We start from the raw sequence: 15269 nt of genomic DNA, 5'->3' as shown, positions 1-15269 counted from the left end.
TTACAAAAATATTTATAATAAAAATGCATTCTATAAAACCTATCTAAAACAAACAAAAATTGCATATAACAATTAAAAGATTAAAATAATGAAAATTTTATCACTTCTTTTTTAACCATCTTATATTTTAAAATTTTAATCTATAAACAAGGAATATATTTATATTAATAATAAGATAATCAAAGTTTGTTGATTTTAAAGTAAAATAAATATACGTAGAATTTTTTTCATTTCAATTAATTTATGCTTATATTAATAAAACAAATAAATTTTCTTCTATCTTTTATCACCAGTACTTTTAACTTGAATTTTATATTTAAATATAATACAAAAAATTATTAAACAATCATGTGTAGAGTATTTAAGAATATTATTGTTTAAACGTCAAGGAGTTGATAATTAATTGTTTGAAAGTACTACTGCATAATTTAAATAATTGCTAAGCTTTGAAAAGTTAAAATATTTCAGAAAGTTGAAAATTATTCACATTTAAAATTAAACATTATATTAATAATGAATAATGTTTATGTGAATTGTTACATATACAGTCTAGAGATATAAGAAAGTCTCTAAATTATTCCTTTGAATATTTTCAATTTTATAAGCTTCAGAAATTCTCAAATATTTTAACTTCTCTATATCTTAAATATTTTAAATTCTCTATATCGAGTAATATTCGTTAAAAACTACGATTCCTGGTTAAAAAAATATAAAAGAAAAGAGAATTATTAAACTGCTGTGTACTTGTAAAGCATATATTATTTAATAAATGTACCTGTAATTTAGATCATTTTATTATAATTTAGATAGCTTCTTTGTTGTAGAATATTAAACTTTACATCGCAAGTTCTTCTAGTCTTATATCTTTCATTAAGGCAGGAGTGTTTTCTTCATTTGTGTATTTACAGTTTTATATATAATTTATTTTCCTCGCGCAAGGCTTTGACTCAACATAATTGCAAGTCGAACGAGGCAAAATATTTACTGTTTCAATTACAATTCAGCCACACTATTTTTTTCTTAAATTTGTTTCTTAAATTTGTTAAAAAACAAAAATGTATAATCTAATAATATATTTTCTTATATATTTCCATCTTTTTCATAGATGTAATGATATATCTGTCATAGCAAACAGACGATATGTACACTATTTGTAATCAATTAACAATTCTTGAATACACTTAACACATGAATGGACTTATATTAGATTAAAAATAAAGGCGCATTGTGATCTCTTGGATTCTTCTAAAATGAAGTAAAAATGAGGCCGCCATTAAACCTTTCTATTTAGAGTATCGCTGACGATTGAGGTTGGCTTGGTAATGATATTAGGTTCAGGCTCAGACAGTAGAGCTTGCCTTGTATCTGAAACGTTCAAAATACTTTTCAGATCCTGAGGGCTACGTATCGTTAACGATTCAGTCTCCTCTAAATTTTTCGACTTTTTCGCTTCGGTCGGTGAAGAGATCATCGATGGCGGCGTAGGAACCTCATAATTTGGCAAATTTGTCTGCTCCCCCTCGATCTCATGCGGATGCTGAGGTTTTTCTTCGAAAACTATAAAAATGTATATGTACATTATTTTTTGCACTTTTTTTTTAATTATAATTTTTAACAAACAACTTCCTTTCGTATCTTACGTTTATCAAGACTAATGATGGATCCAACGAGTTCATTAACATTAAGAGAAGGCATTTGATCTTCCATCTGTCTTCTTCTGCGTACTAACCACCAATCAATGAGAAACAGTGCCAATGCTAAAATCTTGATACCACAGCATAATCCCACATATCTGAAATAATTTTAAAAGTCACTGAACTAATTTAGAAGAAAAAAAAACAATTATTGACTTAATTAATTGTCTCCCAACTTACCTATATCTAAATTGTTCTATATCATACAAAAGACAACGGCCACCCTTTTCACCACAAGTACTTTTCCACAATAAACAAGTAGAATCAATAAGATTACCAAATAAAATTGGTGCAGGTATATAACCAAATAATCTGAATATTACAAATTGCATTCCTAAGGCAAAAGATCTTTCTTCTTCTGACACTGACCTACAAAAATAATTGTTGTATGAAAAACTCATTCGTGACGTCAAGGTTTAATATTCAATGTTTACCTTAAGACTATCATAAGAAGTGGCATTTGTGTTACGGCAACAACAAATGTCATAAAAAAAAGTAAAATAAGAAATGGATATATTGTTTTACAGGGTGATGTGCATGGACCAGCTGTAGCCACAGGCACCACTGTTACTTCAGCAAATTCAGGAGTTGCTGGCGGAACTACAGTTAAGTTTCCATGTATACCTGTAAATATTATATTCCATCTTAATCAAATATCAATTAATTTACAAAAATAATTTTTTGAATTATTATTTACATCAATAAATAGTAAGTTTTAAAGTATTTTAAATATATATATATATATATATATATATATATATATATATATATACATATTAAATAAATATTTAAATATTGTTATGAAATAATATAAAATGATAACAGAAATAATTTTTAATTTATTATAAAATATAATAATGTTAGAGACACTTATGTTTATTTAAACATTATATTATATTAAAATTCCTTTCAGTATTTAAGTAAAATATTGAAGAGTACGTTCGAACCTTAATAACGAGATATGTACTTACAAGCACAGTTGGTAAAATTCGATTTGGAACTGAAGGCTGTACAACCGGCGTGACAAGGGCTGAAGTATGTGAGGCCATTGTTACCGCAAACTGGCTCAACGTCAGTCATGCGGCATTCGCAGCCGAAGTTACAAGCGGCAGTGAGATTAACCTGAAAAGGTTCAGGACCCTTGTTACTGCTGTTGAAATATGGAATTGTTGTCCCAGCCATCTTGACATTGTCGCATCCGAGGAAAAAGAGCAGCCCATAGCACACGAGGCAGATAACGTTGGACACGAGGACAAATTGCACTGCTCCCTTGGGCCTCAATTCGAGCCGTTTGAGTAGGCAGCCACCGAAGAAGATACCAATACATGCACCAGGAATGGCTATAGAGCCAGTAAAAATCGAAGCTTGGCTCTTACCAAGACTGAATTGTGTCTCCAGATATTTAGGCAGGAAGACGACAAAGCCTGACACAATCACTAATTCCATACAGGCACCAAGGCATGTTACCACGTAAACGGGATTGCAAACCAAACGCCACATACTTCGTGGAATATCTGAATATTATTTAAAGTAGCGTCACTTTATTTATTTTTAAATAATATTACTATAAATTAATAAAATTTCAATGAAAAATAAAATATACATAGAACTAAATTTCTATTTATTTTTAACAATATACTTTTATAATTTTTACGTTCACTAATGTAATACTTAAAAATACTCTTATAATTGCAATATTTGAGATAATTAACTAAAATAACGTTCTATAAAACTTTAGTACAATTTATAGTGTTATGAAGCTTTAGAGACTAATGCTAGGTTTAATTAAAAATAAAATATCTACCTTTTACATCTTTCCCATATCCAGTATCATCAGATGTTTGAGATTTTTTAGAATCCTTATTTTGTTCTTTTTCTTTGTTCACTGGTGGCTTATTTTTTTCAATGATTCTTATTTTTTCTTTTTCTCTTTGTAAAGTTTTAGGAAAGCTGAAAAATGGTATTGCTACGAAAATAAGAAGTAAACCACACAACAGGAAACCACCCCACCACATTCCAACCCATCGATGATCTCCAGGATCTAGAAATAGACATATTTTATGACACCAAATAAACGCGTATATTTAGGAAAAATATTTCATAATCATTATAAAACTTACCGATACTAATAATTGTCCCAGAAAATGAATCCATATGAAATGATAGGAGATAGGCTCCAAGAAGAAATCCTAAAACTGGTCCAAAGGCAGCCATACTATACATACATCCTAAACGAATAAAAATGATTAAAAATAAGTAAACTTATAAGCATATTCATGGATATGTTTCTTCAAAATTGTTAATAACCTAATTATATATCTTTTTTTTATTTATTTTATTTTTTTTTTTTTATATAGTTTATTCAGAACTTAAACTTAATTTACCTCATTTTTTTTTTTTTTTTATTAAGTTTAAATAAAACTATATTGACAAATTTTTAAATAAATAACCAAAAAAAATATAAGTTAAAATAGTAACTGTAAAAGTATGGAAATCATAATATTTATGAAAATTTTGCATTCTTTCAAACACAAATGTGCAAATAGAGTTATTAAAATTATAATTACTAAAACATGAACATACTAAACTGTTGATTAATATAATTTTAAATTTAATTCTGACAAGTAATTTACCGATATATAGCGATGCACTTTCTGGTCGTACGTGATCATCTATATACGTAGTACCCAGAGTAAACAAAGGAGAACCCCCACAGCCCAGTAAAAGCTGAGCTACTACAAAAAGCATGACTGGACCAGCAGTCGATGGAGAACCTTGAATGCAGTTATCTCCTCTTAAATTATTATGTGGTGCTAGTGGAGGTGAGGATAGCCCAGTAGATAAGCGACCTAATATAAAAAATATTATTTGTATTGATTTTGTATTGTTCTTTATAGAAAATGGATATTGTGTAACGTATTGCTATGGCATTCTTATAATATTTTTACCTTTGCAACTACAATTTTATTATAATCACATAGATAATATATTTTTAATAATTAGTTCAATTAATTTTATCGCATAAAAGATAAACGTTTTATGATTAAAATATTCTTCAAATTGAATAAGATTCATAAAAATAAAAATAATTAACCAGCTACTTATTTCTTAATATTAATAAAAAAATCTTTCACTATAAAATAATATAAGAATTCAATGTAAAATAACAAATAATTTAATTTTACAAATGCTTGAATTTACCCAAACCCATGTCTTGTTCCCTTAATGATATTCCACGACAAATATTATCAGAGCTGGAATTATTTGCAGTTGTGGTTAAATTTGGCTCAGCCGTGAAATGTGGTACCATGAATATCATTGAACCAAGTCCCATAATTACAGCTCCTGTAAATAATACATATAACAAAATTTATTTGTTATTTATTCAAATGCATAATTTAAAATATGAAATTACCAATAGCAATCCAAACTGGAATATGCCGTCGACTGCCAAGATAACTAACAAAAATTACTGTAATAACATTTCCTATTTCATAGGAGCTGGCTATGAGTCCAGACAGACTTGATGGAATTTCAAACCTTTTTTCAATGGTAGTGATTACGGAATTTATGTAACCAGAACTGAGAGCTTGTTGCAGTGTAACAAGGAATGACAAAAGAAATACAAATACCTGTGAACAAGAAAAAAAATTATTATTTCAAAGGATTTTATTAAAGTTACAAAGTTTAGCGTCTAATAATCTCACATTATGCAATAATTCTACGACTTTAGACAGAGTATATATAGTGGATTATATATAGCGAGATTTTTTTATAAGAATATTGAAGTCCAAATTTTTGTCCAAACATATTGTCTATTTCGAATGTGTGCTTCTTTTTTTTTTTTTTTTTCTTTTTCTTTTTTAATGTAATGATCTATAGGATATTTTTAAAAATTACCGACAATTTAAAAGCAACAACAAACTTGAAACAATATATTTATTGTCTTCAGTTTCATATTAAAATCAATATTTTATTAATATATCATTCGCATATACTGGTTTTTGTATTCGTATACTTTACTTATATATTAAAGTCGTTAAAATTTACGATTATGATTAATTAAATTGTATCCTGTAATAATTCAAGAAAAATAAATTAAATTTTTTTAATAGTAATTTGGCATTGCTGTTATATTCTTACTTCTTAAAACGCCAAGTATAAACAGGAATATTATCGCTGAATCTATATATGAATTCTTGAAGAAGTCTAAATTTCACTCTAAAAGCTAGTATTAACTTTAAAAAATTGTTTTATAACTCTAGTACAGTAGACATTTGTACATAATCGAGGTATTTATAACAACGGAAGCGTAAGCAAAAGAGGATATATGAAGATTCTATAGTTATAGGTCAACCTGAAGATGGTATGATTTACAGTCTGCACATACTCGATTAGTTAAATTAAATAACGAAACCCTCTGTCATCATTACCATCCTCTAACTATCAAATATCGTATGCTGTTATAACATAAAATGATCTTTCATACTTCTTCATCCTCGACGCAGTATCAGTTGCATAATTTTATAAGTTCGGTAGATCCATCTACGGTGAAATATTTATAGAATTGAAAATTATAGTCCCCTATATTCGTAATTCAAATTGATTTTTATAAACTTTCTTTGCCGATTATTCGTTTAATTTAAATTTTCGTCCTCGCGTAGGTTACAATAAGATCTTACATTTAACAAGAATCACTTCGACCTTACAAAAGGAATCTCAATACTCTTTATTCTATAAATAAAAAAAAAAAAAAAAAAAAAAAAAAAAAAAAAAAAAAGACAGATCATTCAAAAAACGTACATTTTTATATAACATACGTTATATTGATTAAATTGTAACGAGCACGTACACGTCGACTATTGGCGTACGTACAATAATTGAAAGATCACTTAAAGACAAACAGGACCTATGGTACCAGGCTATATAGAAATAAATCATACAACCTTACTGACGATATACCGTCTTAAATAAAAACATAAATGATATAACAAATAATCCTAAGGTGGTTAATGTCTACTTTATGAACATTCTAAACAACGGATATAAAGGTATTATATTCAATATGATATACAATTTCTATATAAAATATTATTTTACATTTTTTAAATCATATCTTTTTGGTATTATCTATTAATTAAGGCATATATATTATTAGACGGATTTAAAGCAAATATTATAAAATAAAAAATTATATAATTTTACTTAATGTTATTATTGAAATAAAAATAAATTGATTTTATTTGTAAAACATTCATAATTTTAAACGAATTTTTAGTTTATGTACAATTAATAATAATAACAATTTTCCTTCTGATTACATATCTGATTTTCCATCATTTTAAAAGTTATTTATATTTAATATTTGTTATTCATTTATGTCATATTGAAATGTTAAAAAGCAATTTATTAAAAAAGAAAAAAGAAAAAAGAAAAAAGAAAAGAAAAAAAGAAGTAAGAATAAAGGAATTTTTGATTAATAGAGATTTTGATTGGTTGGTTTTTCCGGTGTGGTTAACTATGTATTTCATATTATTATTATATTATTTATAATACGAACGTGCAATTTTAATTACAACTGTTTCTATAAATTGTAAAGTTTGAAGTTCAATACTACTGCATCATATTGACGGGGAAGGTGCACAGTGCAAACTCGCGGAAACTTGTAACAGTGACTCGTAAATATCAATCCCATATATCAAATTATATTGATTTTTTGTTAAATTAAAATGTTATCATATTAAAAATTTTTTTGTTCGTTCTTCAATTAATTCATTTTGTTATTATTTGACACGCATAATATTTTATATCATTTCAATTTTTTTTATATTTTTATTATTAATTTATATTCTGGCCAATATACTTGATATTTCTATGAACAATGAAATAAATATCTTTAGAATTTAATGTCTAAATTAATCATTGAATTAATATAATATATTGTGTAAATACTATCTAAAGGATATTGTGTTTTTTAATGAAATCTCGGCATAGGCGAAGAAAATCAACTTTGTTCAAACCAAAAAAACAAAAGAATGTTATATTAGTGAATTTACAATGAAAAGGGAAGAAATAAAAACGAGAAGGTAGAGTTGTATCTGCAAAGTAGTGAAGGCGAATTTTCGAAATACAAAATTATACGAGTAGATGATGGACTTATATTAAACGATATTTCGATTTACGTAGTAAAATCCATTATTGAAACATACCTTTATACCAGCAAACCTTTGAATAAACACTGGTCGACAACTTAGGATTCCGCAATCTTTCGAATCTGGATTTATTGGTGGTGTTTGGGTTCGTTCTTTCTCCGTTCTGACAACAAAACAAAATGTCTACCGTTTTTTTATTTTTTTACTTTATCGTACGTTTAAAAATTATTCAATACTTTAGCGAGATAAATATTATTTAATGTCATTGTATTTAATATTTTTGCACACTCCAACCGTTATCAATAGGGAGTATTTATTTTACTATTATATAAATGAAATTAATCGTGAATTTTAATAATGTTGATCTTATTAAATCAACCCTAGAAATATTGTCTTTAAGTTTATCTGCATAATAATAGAGTGAAACAAGTTGGCTAATAATCCTAACCAAGGATTATCTTTATAATTTCAGAGTAAAATATTCGGAGTCTAAAATAAATATTGTTTCTCTTTTTTTCATACTCCTATGCACTAGAAAGTACGAAGTAAAATCTCTAGTTCAACTTATACAACGTTAATGATTCAAGAACTTTATTCTTCTGCCATATTAAAAACTTGTCAAATCATTCTTATTTTAGAAATTTTTTATTTATTCTAAAATCTGTCTTAATCGCTTCAGTAAGGATTAAATTACGACAGTAATACAAAGTTGAAGAAACAGTTCCTTTCGAGATTACGCAATTAAAACTTGTTAAAATTTTCAATTTCATTTAATTTAAACAGTTCTTATATGCTATGGTTAATATTTAAAAAATCGGAATAAATAATTTCATAGTCATCTGATTTTCTTATATCAATGAAACTTTCAAGTCAAACGGAAATATTTTATGTATCTAAATATAATATATATTTTTCGAATAGTAATAATCAGATGATAATCAACTAATGCAGCTATACGACATATATATGTTAGCATTAATTTAATTAAATGAAAATACATAAATTTTAGAAATACAACATAATATTGGATTACCTGTCCACTACCATGGAAGCACTTGGATTCCTGCTATGACATTTGATAATAAAATCTCTGAAAATTGAAAAAAGAAAAACAAAAGGAATAAGCATGGTGCAAGCATATAAGATTAAAATGTATATTTAAAAGCAATTATAATTTTATATTGTTATTTAGAATTTAATTATACCAAACGCAAAAAAAAAGAAAAGAAGAGAGAAACATATATTGCGTAATATCTGAAATATTTTTAAATTGAAATACTCTTAATATATTAATCATTCTATTAGGATTATAATAATATTCATTTCTCATAATAATTAACAAAATATTTTACCTTAATTCGAAAACAAAATTTACAATAATTTAGAATTCTATTTATTTAATTCGTTATTCAAAAAGAAATTGAAAGATAAATCATCCATTATACATTATATATAAAAATAGTCAACGAACTAATGATATCTTTAGCGCAAAATAAAATAATTAATGAAATAAAAAATATTGTATAATGGATATTTTCAAATTGACTCGAATATTTTAAGAATATATAAAACGAACGTCAACTTTGTATTTTTTTAATAAAACTGACTAACAAAGAATATATTATTCATAAAAATGATCAAAAATGAATACATCTGTATTATTTGCAATTTTTACTTTTTCATCGTACATCGTATGCCTATTTCAATAAAATCTTAATATTTTTTTCTAATTTACTAGTACTTTAAGATGTTTTTACTCGAAAAATTATCTAGCGACATTTAAAAGTTTCTAAATCTAAAACTAAAATATCAACTTCCATTATGATTATATAATTACCTCGTTTCTTGACCTATTTTTAAATAGATTTTATGAGTGATTTCATTGCATTAACAACGTTTTTTCTATTCGCATAATTAGTACACATTAGATCATGTATACGTTTATTTGTAGTAATTTGCATATTTTTTATGAAACATTTATTTTTAAAGCGAACAATTAATAATTAATATCTTTCTTTAGCTTTAAATAAATATTTAACACATGGAGATTTTCTTCTTACACATTCAAGTGTAAATTGCATATGAACGTTTTATTGTATTCGTAAATCCTTAAAATATATAATTTTTTAATACGAGAAACAGAACTTTATTTAATTTATATAATTAAATTTAATTATAATTTCAATTTATCACATTAATAAAATTATTTCAAAATCAATTAATTATTATTAATTAATTATAAATTTTTTTAAAATACTTTTTAAAGATTACCAGTATTAAATTTCTGAGTAAGTATTAAACACTAATGATTTTTAAGGAGAAAAATATAAAACACACATACGCACGCATGAATGTACGCGCGTACATTGCGAAAAAAAAGACAAGTTTTAACTTTATTAAAGTAATAAACCAAACAATTTAAAAAAAAAATAATTAAATTTGTTTTGGATAGACTCTATCTTCGGTAAATTGGTATCACGGCATTTGTGATTTATTACGACAAAATTACTTCTAAAAATGGTCTTTCCTTTCTCGTATTCTATATTTCTTATTATTAGGTAAGACAATTAAAAAGATTCTTATAATTTTATTGTTAGTATTGTTATTAAATACCTCAACATATAATATATATATATATATATATATATATATATATATATATATATATATATATATATATATATATATTATATATCTCTACATATAATATATATATATATATATATATATATATATATATATATATATATATATATATATATATAGATGATTTTTAATATACTTTTAATTATAACAATATTTTCATAAAACATTTTCAATTAAATTTTGTAGATAAATATAAATATCGATTATATGTATGATTCTATTAGAATCAAGTATCGCTAATAAATGAATAAGTATAACGAAATTTAAGAGAACATAAATTTGATTTCAATGGACTATAACTGTTGTTAGCCTAGCCAAAATTAATTTATGTATACACTGAAAAAGTATTTTATTAAATCCGTTACATCTACTTTTACCAATTACAATATTCAGTATTTTTAGATTTTCTTCATATAGTCTAATCGCAGCGGTATGTGGGTATTTCGAGACTATGAGAAATTGTTTCTTGTAAGATAATACTTTCTTATGAATAAAGTGAACATGTATGTACACAGATTTCTTTTGAATTAATTTATTATTTAATAAAAAATCATTATTAGGTGTCAAAGAACTTGTGACGATTCACGATTACAGTTTCGTTAACATCATTATGGAAAAAAAAATGAGTATAGAATTCTTCATATTAACTATAATATCCATCATAAAATAAGCAAATTATTGTTGCGTGCTTTATACAGAATACATACAAGAAAAAGAAACGGAAAGATAAGAGAATAATAGAGAGAGAGAGAGAGAATAAAACCTGTGGTCAACAAGGCCGGAGCTGGGATTCCTACTGTGGCAGCGGATGACAGTGTCGTGGCTAAGTCTGCTACTGCTAGGTTGCTCAGACGCCCCCTCTTGGCCTTCCGGTTGCTCAGTTCCGGCACTCGGTGTACTTTCTGCATAGAGGCCTGTCATTGCATACATACTTTCGTTACGCCGATGACCGGCGTGATAGTTGCTACCTGACTCCGATCTGAGGTACAGATTCATAGTACAAAGTATTTTTTAATCATCAAGAAATTGAAAAGATAAAGAAAGATCTTTTTTTTTTCATAAGACACTCTCAGAATTAAAAATTATTAACCTGAATATAGTTTATCAAGTAGAAAAATAATATTTCTTCTTTAACAAATTTATGTATTTTTGAATGATTAAGACTGTTTAATATAAAAATGAATAAGAGAATTCAAAGATTTAAAAGAGAAAAATTTTAGTTCCTTTATAAAATAATGGCAATAATATGCTCCATCGATAAGGAAATTTATCTATACATATTATATATAACTCAAATTGTATTTAAAAAAACTCTATTCTTCAAGAATACATTGTTTATTTACAGATTTATGTGTTTCAAATAAAATCAATTTTTTTAATTCAACGAATTTTAAAATTAAGAATTTATAATTAAAAACCGAAGCTTTAATTAAGAATCTACCCATATATGAGCTTTTACTTGATTTTTTTTTATTTATTACAATCATAAAATATTAAGTGGTAGCTCTTATTAATTTGGTAAATTTGGCAACTATGCTAACATTATTGGCAATTACAAAATTTAATTTAGTCTTGATACAGCTACGTAATTAATCAAATTATCAAACATTTTTTTCATTTCATTTGAATACTCTTACTTTGTTGATTATATACTTATGGCATACAAATTGTTTTAAATGATTTCTACATTTTATTGTAGCTATAATAATTTTATAATTATCTTTATTTTGACATTTATCATAATTTCGGCTATCATCTATCAAATTATAACATGAAATTGCACTTTCGAGATCTTAATTTAAAAGTCTTAATAAAAACATTAAAGTTTATACGATGAAATTTGATGAATATATTTGCTTTAAATTTTTTCGATTATACATTGTATATTGTATGATATAGAATGAAAATTGGTTATTGTTATTTGCATAAATATTATTTCTCATGATATGCTTTGTTTGAAATTCATTTTAATGATTTTTAAGGTAATAAATGATTAATAAATTATAACATTTTATTATTAAAATTATATTATTAATAATTATATATTAACTTTGACATAATTTTATTATATTTAAATTTTCAATCGTATTTGATCGTGTGACTTTATAGCTGCATATTTTGATGCTTAAATTTTAAATAAATTAATAATTTTAAATTAAATTTGAATTGAATAAAAAATAAAACTTATAATTTTTATGAAGTACCTAACAAATTATCGCACTTGACAGTCGATTTTTTTACTTTACAAACACCAGTATCGAATATTATTTTACATAATCCTTTTATAGGACTAAGAAAACCAATGTTAAAAAATAAACGAATGACCTAGTAACATAAAATAACATTATGTAAACAAACGAACAAGATTTTTATATTTATTCTAATATTTTTACATAATTGTGCACAAATTCGGTACAAAATTATGAAACATTAAAAAATATAGAGAATAATAAAAACTAATGTTAGATTTTGAATACCTACGTAAAGATTAATTTTTTTACAAATTATATTTGAAAAATGATTGGATTATTAATGCTCATTTCATAGAGTATTTTATATAAATATACTATCATAGAGAATCGGATTTAAAATTTAGATGTGACTTTTGCCTAAATATGTTTATATTCAAAAATTAATATATATATATATAAACAAATCAATTGAAATACATAAAAATATTAAATATATCAGAATCATATAAACATTGATTGAGCTTTAAAATGATTCAATAGTGATTTATCATGATTTTTTCATTCGATAAAAATCTTGAATATTTTAGATTGTTCTACATTTAATACTAATGTAAGTTACCTGTTATATTTGAAGAATTCAAATAATTAAGTGCGCAAGTTGATTTTTATACGTTGTGTAATTTATAATGCATTCAGCAGTGCTTTGCGACTTTACCTTCAACACTATCATTTCGATATAAAATTATTCCTAAATTTACAAAAAAAAAAAACGTTTGGAGTACACAAAATTGAATTTCGAAAAATTCTATAAAGATTTAATCCTTTAATGAGACCTTTGTATGTATAATTTGCGTCGCAATCGTTGCAAATAAAACCTTTAATGATAATGACAATGACACTTTGTATTCGTAATGGTGCTTGAGTTAAATGCTTCTAAATATGCAGCGGTAAGTTAGTGCATGAAATCAAGGAATTTACAAAAGTTGGCAAAGTAGGGGATACGAAAAATCAATAAATGTGTAGGAAGTATCGTAGTGACGTAAACGAGCTTTTACTGTAACTGATAAATAATTCGGTAGATAGGCATTCTCTGCGAGGAGGGAGTCCGTAAAGCGGTAATTTTAATTTAAATCTACCTTTTATGTCCAAATATGCTGTCCACGGGTTTGTGGCCACTCTCCGAACGCTTATGGCCAAAGGCACTGGATATGCTCTCGGTCCGCTTGTGGCCCATAAAGCCCGCGATGCCGACTCCACCAGCACCGGACTCATTTTGCTTAAATCCAAAGATACTGGAGCTCGAACCATTGCGTTTGTGGCTGGCAGCTTGCTGTCCATTACCTGATGCCATCCTCACTGGCTTCTCTCCTCCAGTGTGGCTGTCGAGAGCCTCAGGAGCACTTTATCAGGCAACTGGCGCACCTCCTCTCATTTCTGCAATATAACACAATATTTTCTTATTAATTGACCTTGGTTTCGTTGCTCGATGTTACTCATTTATTCAGTAGCAACCGTTCGATTGGCCCACGACTGTAGTTATAGCGCCATTCTTATAGTTTGTACCCGCCACATTCTATAGATGCATGTTTGATGCTTATCATACATAGGCACTTTGAACATGTTGCTGAGATATAAACGATTTGTACGAAGGTGAAAACATTAATTTAAATCAAATTTAAAGTAGTGTTTACCGAGTAAAAAGTGATAGACAACACCAACATATCTTTTATAGCTTCGATTCTTGCTCATTAAAGGATGAAAGTTTAGATTTAGCTGGTATTTATGTATCTCTAATTTGAATTTACATTATTATTGCTAAATGAGAAAGAGAGAAAGTCAGTGGTACTTTATATCATGACAATGACATTGACTTTACATTTTGCCTCTTAACTTTCATACTTTTATCTCCTGTTCTAGTTATATACCTACCTATTCTACTTTATTCTTATATTTTATAAAATATAAATGTATATTTTTAACTATATATGTTAATGCACATAAACATTATATTTCTATATTTATTTTCATACTTGTGTTTAATAATTTTTAAACGGATTTTCTTGTTAAAAGTTTAATATTTTCTTCGTTATTGTAAAAATTATATTGACTATTCAGACAAAATAAACGATGTATCTATAATTATAATTTCCATAATCATTATCAATTTTATAAGATATTCTTTTTAACGAATATCATATACTTACTTACTCTCTAGCAAAGTATTTTAATCTATTAATCTTCATAAAGCTTTAACACTATGAATTACAGTTTCATTATTAATTTACTCCATATACATTTGCATATACATGAAATTGTATTTTAATAATATTTGATAGTATTTATGTGACTACAGTTCAAATAAAAGACAAAAATTCGTAAAAAAATATTGAAATGCCATAACATTTCTTAAATAGGTTCTTCTTCACTAATATACTTAATTTATGGGTATTATACTTTACCCTTAAACAGCACGAATCTGCAAGTAAACCCTTATAAATTTTGAAAGCTTGCCCGTCAATTGACCAAATGCACCCTTTGATAAATGATGTCCTTGACTTTTCATTTTTTCTGTAAAAACACGAAAC

General features: G+C 25.9%; 1 protein-coding gene across 2 annotated transcripts in view; it reads right to left on the bottom strand.

Moving 5' to 3' along the window:
* Nucleotides 1–1092: 1092 nt before the first annotated feature.
* Nucleotides 1093–15269, bottom strand: part of LOC105368239 (Organic anion transporting polypeptide 30B) — a 39639-nt gene continuing 25462 nt past the window's right edge. The window contains exons 2-16 of one of the 2 annotated variants that reach the window (XM_011507216.1): nucleotides 15144–15252; nucleotides 13821–14118; nucleotides 11256–11471; nucleotides 8880–8936; nucleotides 7904–8009; nucleotides 5110–5326; nucleotides 4896–5039; nucleotides 4328–4543; nucleotides 3815–3922; nucleotides 3499–3735; nucleotides 2666–3208; nucleotides 2129–2318; nucleotides 1875–2063; nucleotides 1641–1792; nucleotides 1093–1557 (exon numbers count right to left, since the gene is read on the bottom strand). In XM_011507216.1, coding sequence (XP_011505518.1) covers nucleotides 1274–1557; nucleotides 1641–1792; nucleotides 1875–2063; nucleotides 2129–2318; nucleotides 2666–3208; nucleotides 3499–3735; nucleotides 3815–3922; nucleotides 4328–4543; nucleotides 4896–5039; nucleotides 5110–5326; nucleotides 7904–8009; nucleotides 8880–8936; nucleotides 11256–11471; nucleotides 13821–14035 — 2874 coding nt within the window. In that variant the 5' untranslated portion in view covers nucleotides 14036–14118; nucleotides 15144–15252 and the 3' untranslated portion in view covers nucleotides 1093–1273. The remainder of the gene's footprint in view (nucleotides 1558–1640; nucleotides 1793–1874; nucleotides 2064–2128; nucleotides 2319–2665; nucleotides 3209–3498; nucleotides 3736–3814; nucleotides 3923–4327; nucleotides 4544–4895; nucleotides 5040–5109; nucleotides 5327–7903; nucleotides 8010–8879; nucleotides 8937–11255; nucleotides 11472–13820; nucleotides 14119–15143; nucleotides 15253–15269) is intronic. The other variant, XM_011507217.1, reaches the window with a different exon arrangement.

This window comes from Ceratosolen solmsi, unplaced genomic scaffold (assembly GCF_000503995.2).
Source record: "Ceratosolen solmsi marchali unplaced genomic scaffold, CerSol_1.0 scaffold6, whole genome shotgun sequence".
Taxonomy (NCBI): Eukaryota; Metazoa; Arthropoda; class Insecta; order Hymenoptera; family Agaonidae; genus Ceratosolen; species Ceratosolen solmsi.
Note: the sequence above shows the minus strand (reverse complement) of the source record. Positions and strands in the feature narration are given on the sequence as shown.